Source organism: Panicum hallii, chromosome 5, assembly GCF_002211085.1.
Source record: "Panicum hallii strain FIL2 chromosome 5, PHallii_v3.1, whole genome shotgun sequence".
Lineage (NCBI taxonomy): Eukaryota > Viridiplantae > Streptophyta > Magnoliopsida > Poales > Poaceae > Panicum > Panicum hallii.
Window position 1 is genome coordinate 14,191,336 of NC_038046.1, and position 11,186 is coordinate 14,202,521.

General features: G+C 41.7%; 1 protein-coding gene across 1 annotated transcript; it reads right to left on the reverse strand.

The window, feature by feature from the left end:
• Positions 1-9,410: 9,410 nt before the first annotated feature.
• On the reverse strand, positions 9,411-10,851 carry LOC112894345. Its single transcript, XM_025962018.1, has 2 exons — positions 10,628-10,851; positions 9,411-9,847 (listed from the first exon to the last, which is right to left on the reverse strand). Exons 1-2 carry the CDS (start codon positions 10,736-10,738, stop codon positions 9,569-9,571), a joined length of 390 nt encoding a protein of 129 aa, XP_025817803.1. The 5' UTR covers positions 10,739-10,851; the 3' UTR covers positions 9,411-9,568.
• Positions 10,852-11,186: the final 335 nt, after the last annotated feature.

Below are 11,186 nucleotides of genomic sequence, written 5' to 3' on the forward strand. Positions count from 1 at the left end.
CAGATCGGATCTTTGGGACAGGCAATATATATATATATATAATAATGAAATAAATCTTGCTTCATAAATATCAATCTAATCCAATCTACGATAACTAAGCCCTCACTACACGATCGGAACATCCTACACGTGATTGAGCCTAACGAATACGCAAAAGCATCGAAACAAACAATCTAAACAGAGATCCTAAAAACAGCCCAAGAGCCGATTCCTAGAGAAACCTCTACTCAAGCTACGATCCGATACTAAACATACTGCCGGAACTTTCAACTCGTTTGCAAGGCCTAATCATGCACATATCGAGCTAAATCTCTAATAGATAGAAACTAGCCATAACAGATTGGATCTATTAATAAAAACGAAGCAAGATGCAACCATCGCATTCACGATCGAACATGATGATTGCGAAGCGCACATGAGCAACGAACAGAGCATGATCGGGATATAAAGAGAATAACGTTACCCTATGCGCGCTATGATAACTAGTGCTACTCGCCATCTACAAGGCTTTAGAACGAGCAACACATGAAACGAACGAGCAAGGGTAATGCTGCCCCGATCACGCAGAGCATGATCGGGGCCGCATGGCACTTACCCGATGAAAACCCTGGAACAGGGGAGGCGATGCGCCGTGAGTTGTTGATGAATGATCCTTTCTTTCTTGTTTATTCATGGTACATATTTATAGTCCGTAGACTTATCCTCTTTAACTAACCCTAACCCAACACGACACGAATCTTAACTGCTTATTCCTAAATTACACGGCCTTTCTGGCCTCAATCACCCGCATAGGGCCCGATTCGCAAGCCTATCGTGACTGTCTTCTAGGCCCATCTTGCTCCATGGCCCACTTCTTGCCCGGTCGGATTATGGCGATAACACTCTTTTGATCTTTCTCTCAAGTTGGTTTTCTACTTCAGCTTTATAGATTTTAAAATAGTGTAAAGCTTTATCTTTTAACTTCAACAAATAGATGTAACAAAATCTAGTACTGTCATCAATCAAAGTCATGAAATATCTTTTACTAGCTTTTGTCAACACTCCATTCATTTCGCACAAATCGGAATGAATTAATTCTAAGGGTGCCAAGCTCCTCGCCTCCGCGGCCTTATGAGGCTTGCGAGTTTATTTTGATTCAACACATACATGACACTTAGAATTTTTGACAAAAGTAAACTTTGAAATTAAACTCAAATTAGTTAAGCGCATCATACAACCAAAATTAGCGTGACAAAGCCTCGAATGCCAAACATTTGTTTCATCAACGTTAATAACATTGTATGCAACTTTATTACAAACATCTGACAAAGAAAGACGGAACAAGCCTCCGCTTTCATAACCTTTTCCAATAAAAGTACCAAACTTAGACAAGATACATTTATTAGACTCAAAGACTAATTTAAAACCATCTCTACACAGTAGAGAGCCGCTGACTAGATTCTTCTTGATGGTGGGGACATGCTGCACGTTCTTCAGCTGCACGGTCTTCCCCGAAATAAACTTCAGATTTACCGTACCAACACCAAGAACACGCGCATGCGATCCGTTCCCTATCAGCAAGGAGGAAGTCCCGTCGACCTGGTAAGAAGAAAATAAAGAAGCATCAGCACAAACATGAATATTAGCACCAGTGTCAACCCATCATTCGGGTGAACAAAAAACTGAAAGAACTGTAGGTAATAAATTACTGTACACGATATTCCTCCAGGCTCGCTAATGACCATGTTGGCGGAGTTGTTGCCTTTGCAGTTCGGACACTTTGCAGCAAAGTGTTCCGTACTAGCGCACACATAGCAAGCTCCCTTCTTCTTCTTCTTGAAAGTGGTTGTCTGTTTAGTCTTTGGTTGGTTCTGCGGTGGCTTTTTCTTGTTCTTGTGGGAGTTGTTCTTCTGAACTAGATTGGCGCTAGAGGCACCAACAACTCCTTTCCCACGTATGTTCTTTGCTCTCGCCTTCTCCTCAACATCAAGAGTCCCTATGAGTCCATCTATGGTGAACTCCTATCTCTTGTGTTTTAGAGAAGTAGCAAAATCCGTCCAAAAAGGTGGCAGCTTAAAGATAATAACTCCGGCCACAAACTTATTGGGTAACACATATGGGGACTCTTTGTTACAATTTTTGAGATCTTTTGCCAGAGTATGTATTTCATGAGCCTGTTCCACCACAGAATGGTCTTCGACCATCCTATATTCAAGGAACTGCTCCATCGTATACAAATCACTGCCGGCGTCAGACACTCCATATTGAGCCTCAAGAGCATCCCACAACACTTTGCCAGTTGGCAGCCGGATATAGGAATCCACCAGGTTTTCACCGAGAACACTAATGACCAAGCCTCGAAAGAGGATATCAGCCTCATCGAACGCACTCCCTTCCTCTGGAGTGAACTGTTCAGACTTACCCTCTTTTACATGGACCACTCTCGATAATGTTAACCATAGTATAAGCCGCTCTTGCCAATGTTTGTAATTTGAACCATCAAAAGGTGGTGGTTTGATTGATGCAGCAAAGCTAGATACCGAAAGCGTATTAACAAAATCAGGTTTTTGGATTGTTAGATAACTAGGCAATTTTTGGTATATTTTAATTTCAAATATTACTAGCAATTTCATGGCATAAATGAGTGATAATGTGTGCATAAGATATGTGCATATGTTCATGTTATTCTTACCAGTAAGTATGAACAAAAAGTTAAACTAGAATAGGTTTAGAATGTACCCCAAGGCGGGACCAGCGCCGGAGGCACTGGTTGCGCCATTACCAGCTGGAATAGACATGCTATTCGACTGGCCTTGCCTGAAGTAGCCAAACGATGTCGATGCAGGAAGAGGTTCGCAGTGCAGTCCCACGAACGGTCACCAGGAAGCAGACGAAGTAGTCATTCGTTCACGTTCGCAGTGCAGTCCCACGAACGGTCACCAGGAAGCAGACGAAGTAGTCGTTCGTTCACGCCGGGAAGTAGACGAAGTAGTCGATCAGGGAGCGAGCAGTCGCGTCAAGACGCTCCTCAAAAACCTGATTGCCCGCGTCCCGTGCAGGACCTTCAACGAGCGGAGGTTCCGGAGGCCTGCTCTCGCTAGAGCTGTGTGCGCAGCACTAGCGATGGGAACGTCAGAAAGCAGCAGAGGGAGAAGGGAGAGGTCTCCTAAGCAGGAGTACCTGGATCAAGTGCTGAAGTGTGTGTTGATGAGAGGAGGAAGGGGTGGTTTATATAGGCGTGGAGGTGCCTCAGGTTCAACGAACCTGGACGTCGTAAAGAGGTTTGATGAGCGGCAGTTAATGGTGTGATTCTCCAGTCATTACTGTCAATGTTTATTCTCTGTTTTAATGCACTTAACAGCAAAATGTTGTTTATTCTCTGTTTTAATGCTCTTAACAGCAAAACGTTCTTCTCATCTCAGCACATCCGTCGCCACGCCCACGGCCTCGGCCCGGCGAGGCGAGCGAGCGCGCGCGCGTATGGTTCACCGACCTCCTCTTACCGGCTTCACAAGTGGTGTACACGAAGTCCACCCTTTAAGTCGGTTGAGATCCTCCTCAAATCCCGGTACGGAATTAAGCAATTGATTCCCTAGCATTTAATAGTGGGCTTTAAATTCTTTTATTGTATTGATTAGAATAAATGGGGCCAAGCCCATAATTCCAACAGATACCTCCAAAATTGATTCTCCTCTATATCCTGCAATCGGCTTTCATGAGTCGACACTGTATGCATCAGATGAGCTAGGGCTGTCAAACTCTTGAGAGAAAAATCTTTCTTTGATAGATGTTTCATAGCCTTTGAAACGCAAGATCTGCTAATTGCTCATCACTTAAGCTCAAACTATAACATCGGCTGCGGATACTACGAAATCTTTGAATATATTACAGAGCCGATTCATCTTTTTCTGCTCAATCGATATTAAGTCTGAAAGCTTCATCTTATCGATTCCAGCAAAGAAATATTTATGAAATTGCCTCTCAAGATTGACCCATCCTTTGATAGAATTTGGTGGTAATGACGAAAACCATGTGAAAGGTGATTGAGTTAAAGATAATAAAAATAGTCTAACTTTTAGAGCTTCTTCAACGGATGCCTTCCCGCATTGAGCTAAGAATTGGCTAATGTGTTCAATTGTAGATATATCATCTTGGCCTAAATATTTGGAAAAGTCTAGAATCTTGTATCAGTGTGGCAATGGAACTCTATCAAACGGTTGCCGATACACATAAGTTTGCCGATAACTCCTCTACTAATTTTGCAATTCTATCGGCCCAACCATTGTTTCTCTAATGTCCCTCCATACTCATACCTTTGGAGTTCTTGTGGTCGATATAGCTGATATGGCTCTTCATCCAGATGTTGAAGTGGCTGCTCCCACAGACATTGTTGTGGTTCCTCATGCTGGTGATATTGTACTTGGTCATCGAGTTGCCCGCCGAGCATAATCTTCAGCATCTGCATCATCTGAATTGGCCCTTACTGCGTCATGACAAAGAAATTTAGACAAAGCTTTTAAAAATTAGCGATATTCGTCAAATTCTCCATCGTGACTTCTTTCTCAGACATGTCGGCTCAAATATCACTAGCTAGTCAAGAGCGATATTCAATTTAATCTGTCCCACCGGGCATGCCAATTTTTATTGCCATAAAAAATCGACCGAACAATGATCCCTCGCGCGCAAGATGCGTGTTTAGGAGATCTGTTTAACTCCAGTGCAAGTCCTTATAACTTCTTGAGGTTTGGGACGTGCCAGTCACTTTGACCATTCAAAACAGATTAAATTGGTGTGCCAGTACAGTCATTTTGACCATTCAACGGTACGTGATGCAAAATTGTTTTCCGCTGCATTAATTCTATCATGTTATTTTGCTTCTGCACAATGGTGATGCAAAATTAATTCCTGAGATGTTAATTTAATTATGTTATTTGCTTCCATCCAATGGTGATGCAAATTTATTTATTTATATTTTTAATCAAGCCAATGTTGATTAAATTCATTTATTTTTATTGTCGTTACTGATTAAATTTATTTTGTTTAAATTCAGACACCACTCCCTCAGCATCCACATGGGAAGAGGAGATGTCCAGACCATCAGACGGAGGTTCTGGTGAACAATTGTTCTGGTGAACAAGTGGCGCTCCACGCAACTGAACGGCGTCGCCTCAACTTCCTGGCGCTTGGGAAGCTTGACCTCTACCCGTGTGCCTCGCTCGCTATGGCCATCGCCGGTGCGGACAGGAGCCTCACTAGCCTACACGGCGTGTGCCTGGCGTGGGCCAGCTATATCGAATGGCATGGGCTGGAGGCGGCCGACGTATTATACAGCGTCGGCTCAGGGACCGTGAGGCCGCAGCTCTGGCGACAATGGACGGGCTCAGGTAGCTGAATCTAGACTGCATCACCGCCATGGACATGCCGGGCTGAAGATCTCTGGCATCAGATGGGAATTGATCTGCTTGCCAAGAAGTGCCCGAGCTCCGTAGCTTTAACATCTCCTATCTGAAGGTTAATACTATTTTGGGATTACGAATGACATGCTCTTACTTGTGGCATATATATTATCAATCTACAATCTTGCACGTCCCAGAATATATCAATTCAATTATGGGTCTTACACGCTCGAGGAGGAGAGAAACATGAAGAACTTAAACTTCGATCTTCCTGTATTGACATTTTGATGCATTATGAATGGATCGCTGTGGCCATATATAGCCTACTATGACAACAACGACTCCTGTGAAACTGGCCTGCAATCAAGGTAATCAACAACAACCTCGTATTCAAAATCTGGTCCTGGAGGTTGTAGCTCGAATAATTGTACTGGAATTGATTGAACATTGTAACTCGATGAAACATAGTAAATCTTTGATAATATAATCTTTTTTATTGCAAGGAAAATGATTAGAAGAGGACAATAGAACCACACCAACATCGTGCCATTTCCTTGTTGTACTAACCTTGTTTCATACATGAACCATGCAAACTATGTGCCTGTGCCATTGGAATAGATAAAGTTTCTTTCATTTTGATAAGGTAAGCAACCGCATTTCTTCTACAAGGTTAACAGATCAAACAATGCTAGTACAAGGTGCATGCAAATTCCATCATTATGACTTTTCAGTCTGTATGCCCACTTTGTAGCAACTACATGTCAGTAATTATTGGCTGATCAAAAGTCAACATTGAGCTTCTATGCAATGTACATATTTTAGCACATAACTATATGAGGAGGCATATAACTATATGTCAAATACATGGATCTCCAAGCATATCGAAGAAGGCCTCCATACTTCAACTATTTCGCTGTCCTGCCGGCTGGCCACTCGAATGACAGCATGGCAAAGCCGCGCCTGGTTTCAAGTATGGTTGCATCGAGGACATGAATGTGGGTAAGATTTAATACTTCTTATTTGCAGTTGGGTCCTTGAATTACTTTTTTGCACTATAGCTCAGCATGTAAAGTTGATCAAGTGCCAACATGTTCCAGGAATCAGCTCCACGGTGGAGAAGACCTAAGAATGCTTACGCATTGGCAGACGATGTTGAGATCAATGAGATCATAATAGGCACTGAGCACGTCGTCTACTACTGAAAAATGAATTGTTTATTCTTAGATTAAATCCAGAAAATTAGAACATATGTGTTAAGATTAGGACTCAAATCCTAATGGATAGGTCCCACCACAACCAAGGAAATCTTTTATGCTATAGGTAGCGAGCCAATGGGATCTACAATGAGAAAAATGGAAAAAAAATTTCTTTTATAAAATATGAAGTCAATGTACCTCTCTTTAGCACAATCATATGGTTCTAATTTTCAGCTTATAAGTGTGTTGCTTAACCGAAATAAAAAGTTTACGTGGTATTAATAATGAGACGACATGTGAGGCTACATATATGTATAAATATATCCATCCTACTATTTCTTAATAACCGATCTAGATCTAGATACTTACTCGATATGCACAACCACACCCTAATCTATAAGTAATTGCATATTGATAAAGATTTAAGATAGTGGTTGTTCAAGGGCATCCCAAACCCTCCATGTACAATAGTTTCCATAGCATTAATTATACCGTTACATAGGATTCTTAGTTTATGTGGTACCATAATAAATGAGAGAGAGAGTGGAAAGAGTAAGAAACTAGGTCTCATGTAAGACCTAGTGTCAACAAGTAAACCAATACGCTAGATACTACAAGTTGTGCATTGGGAGTATGGTGGTGTCTTCATAATAAATAGAGAACAAATATGATAGGTGGAGAAAAGAAAGTGAGTTTAATATAAATTCACACCAAGACATCATGGGTTGTAGAGTGTAGTTTCTAAATGTGATGTCTTGATGATATATATAGCAACATAGATACTACCCATAGACATTGTGGGTTGGGATTGGCTTTGCTAGCTAGTTCTTTCATTAACATTAAGACACTTCAATAAATATAAGGATATTTTTAAACAGAGCATCTATAAGGTTGGTAATTTTGCTAGGGTGAGGTAGGTGATTAGATCTGCCAGTCACATGTCATCACCCGGATCCGATCCATAAGTAACTCGATATTGATTAAGACCTAAGGTAGCTAGTTCTTTCATTAATATTAAGTCACTTCACAAATAATTATGAGGATATTTTTTAACCGGAGCACCTATAGGGTTGGTCATTTTGGTAGGGTGACTGGGTGAGGTAGGTGATTCGATCAGCCAGTCACATGTCGTCACCGTGGCAAGTGGCGACCAATCAGCCAGGCCAGTCATATGACATAACTCGCCCGTGTTCTTCAAACATGTTTTTCACACAATTGGTGGACGGTGTTGACTCATATGATTCAGCGCACCAATAATCGAATGCTAGTTTGAACAGGATCTCTCTCTATTATTATCACATTCGATACCTTTGTGCTAAACGACAGCCGACAGGATCTCTCTCTATTATCAGCTGACCCCAGTCTGTACGCGCTGTAGATTCGCCTGACAAAATTATGTAAACCAGTACACACCTTGGCAAAACGAGATATCAAAATTGGGGGCTAGGTATAAAAGGAAGAAAAACAGAGGTTGTGGGTTAAGTGGACTCGCTACAAGAATTTTTCAAATTTTCCTACAATACTTTTTCATGGGTGACCTACGGTGTTAGCGATACAGGCATTCAGGCAATGACCATGACCCAAATATTGTTTACTGAATATAATCACGTTGCCTTCCTGGCTGAATACTCTTCTAGTAAAGCATACAAGATCATGAAGGCCACCGTTCTCATGTCTGTGTTCTAGGATATATAGGGTGACCACAAGATAATTATTAAGAACGAAAAATATGGTTTATTTTACTAAGCCATGCATGAGTTCTCTGTTCAGGTAATGTGAAAGAAACGGTGATCTACTATCTTTCCGCACTGCCCTCTGGTAAAACAATGTTGGAGCTCCATAACTCTGCAGATCGATGATAGTTTATCAGGTTATCATCCTGCAATTGTAATTTTTGTGTGTTCGAGTGTTTGGATGGTTTTGAATGTGCACATCTTTGAAATAGGACCATCCCAGTCCAAAGATACAAAGAAGTTTTTAAGCATGAATTTGTTTTGGTTATCCATAGAGCAAAATAAAAGATACCTCTCCAGTATTTTAGAATGGCTAGACTCTCTGATGAAATTTTACTTTCTTCTATACTTTTCTCTCTGTAACTTTTACTTCTTATTCTATAATGTAAGGGGCTTGTTCCTTCATGTTTCATAAAAAACTATATTAAAATTGGCGGCCGCTTGTGAAAAGAAGAGTGAATCCTGAATACTTTTCCATTATATCGGCAAGGATCGGATCAGGACTACTCAAATTCTATCTTGATGAGTTGTATGTATGTCTAGGGTGTCTACTGCTATCATGAGAAGGACTTCTAGATTACTCCCTCTATTAAAAAAAATGCAATTCTAGTTTTGACTACGTCTAACTATTTTAAGTTTGAAAACAAATTTATAGAAAAGAGTATCATCATTTATAACATCAAATAAGTGTAATATTAAAAAAACTATTTGGTGTCATAAGTATTGGTACTTTTAGATAGACGTACTTGAGATGATTTGACATAGGATAAAACTAGAATTGTATTTTTTTTTTGGACAAAGCAATAACCACAAAAGGCAAAAATAGGAAAAGAAAGCACAAGAAACTTAAAAAAATAAATGAAATTTCTAAATATCATTCGTGTGTTTATCTCTGTCATTTCACTCAAATATCGACGACTAAGATGTTCTTGGTGATGTGTGCTTTGTCTATCTCTTCTTTTGCAACCAACGCTCATTGGCCGACCGTTGCTTGTTATTTTGTTTGTGTGGGCGATTGGGCCCCGTTAAACCGCGCCTAATGGTCCTGTCCCGCCAAAACAAATTGCAAAACGGCCAATTAAACAGGCTAAACGGCAAATTAAACGGAACCGGCATATCACTGTAGCTTTCTTTTTAGGAAACACTGTAGCTTTCAATAAGGAAGCAGCTGGCATCATGATACAGGAGTTCCGTAAAAATGTTCCAACAACAAATTCAGATCAGCATTGCCATCAACATGAAGGCCCCATGGACCGAGTATCTTTCACAATGAAGCCTCGACCGCCGCAGGAGGGATCAGCAAGTTCGCCGGAGGTGGCATCTCCTTGCTGGTGGATCCGTTCTTCTTCTTTGGGCCCAACGCCTTCTCCCGGAGCTTCTCCAGCTTCTCCATGGCTTTCTTCTTGTTCTCCAGCCTGGAAGTTCTAGCTTCAGCAGGGCTAGCCACCAGGAATGCAGCCAAGATGGCAGATGACATGAATGACAGGATATCTCTGCGTGTTACGTGGTTTCTGAGCCTTGTTCGTCCTTGGGCACTAGTGGACTGCATTCATCAAAGCAGAGAACAATACTGAGATAGTGAGATATCAAACTTTAGCACGAGAGTTAAGTACGCACGTGCAAATTCAGTTCGAGTACTCATTGGATCTGAATCTACATGTGGTAAGGTTATGCTATCATGGAAACTCATTTCGTTGGCACTTAACCTAACATCTAAGCTTGGATCTGCCAGTTCACGGTGGGAATTTACATGTAGCTTGTTCAAGTGGATGGGTAAAGCAGGACACACGGAGAGAGTAAATCAGCCCGTGCTTGCCCAGACTTCCCGTGAACAGTTTCATTTAGCACAACTGCTGCGTCCACAAGCGGAAGCTGCTGCTTGCCTGGATCTGCTGCCCCGCTCATATTTTGCCATGCTATTAGTGATTTCAAATTTCCTGATTGAGAGTACAGAGGGATCAAATTGACGCTGAAAACACATCAGATCTTGCTTCCTGACAATAGCCTCGTCGACCCGCGACCCAAAACCAACCGTGACTCGATCAATCAGGCCACAAAAATTCAGCTGGAATTTCCAAATCACTACTGTACGCAGCAGCCATCCCAGGCATACAAAGCAGATCTAACTCTGGAACTTCTTACTGTTCAAGAACTTGATTCCGAATCTATCAAGCTGTCTCTATCTGGCTCTCCGCTCGTGCTAAGCGAACTCAGGGATTTTTTTTTATTGTACGATTATTCTGGAGAGCGGAAATACCTAGCTCCATGGCGGAATCATTGTCGGAGATTTGAGTAAATATCAGTCAACCAATGTAGCCCATACCTGGCTGTATTTGCAGCTCAAGGCGGCCATCCGCGGCCTTGAGCTAGCGCGGCCATTTCTCGCCGGAAGGAGAGGGGGGAGTGAGGCCACCTGCAGAGACGCCATGGCCATGGTCGTTGCTATAATGCTAGATGGGCAGGAGCTGGTAGCAGTGCCGTAGAAGAGAGGTGCTTCCTCGCTTTCCTAACCCTTCTGAATGGTTCCGCTCCTGGACAAAAGCAGTGGGACAAGATGTCAAGCAAGGACTCGTTGGAGCACGGGAAGTCTTTCGACAGTTGTGCTTCTGTACTCTACTTGTATAAAACACATCAAGCTGCACTCCTTGAGTTTTGTTTAAACTGTGTAAATTTTATTTTCGGATTTTTTTGAGAAACCTTTTATTTTCATATAGGCCAAATTTATTATTTTTAGATTAAAGTCAAGAAATTATATGACCTCAGAAAACCACGGGGCTCCTATCTGTCTTATGGTAGATAGTTAACCTATGTATCTTTGAACCAAGTAACCAGTCCATAACAGCCCATTAATCGAGTTCGGGGTCTTCTACTGCCCAAATATG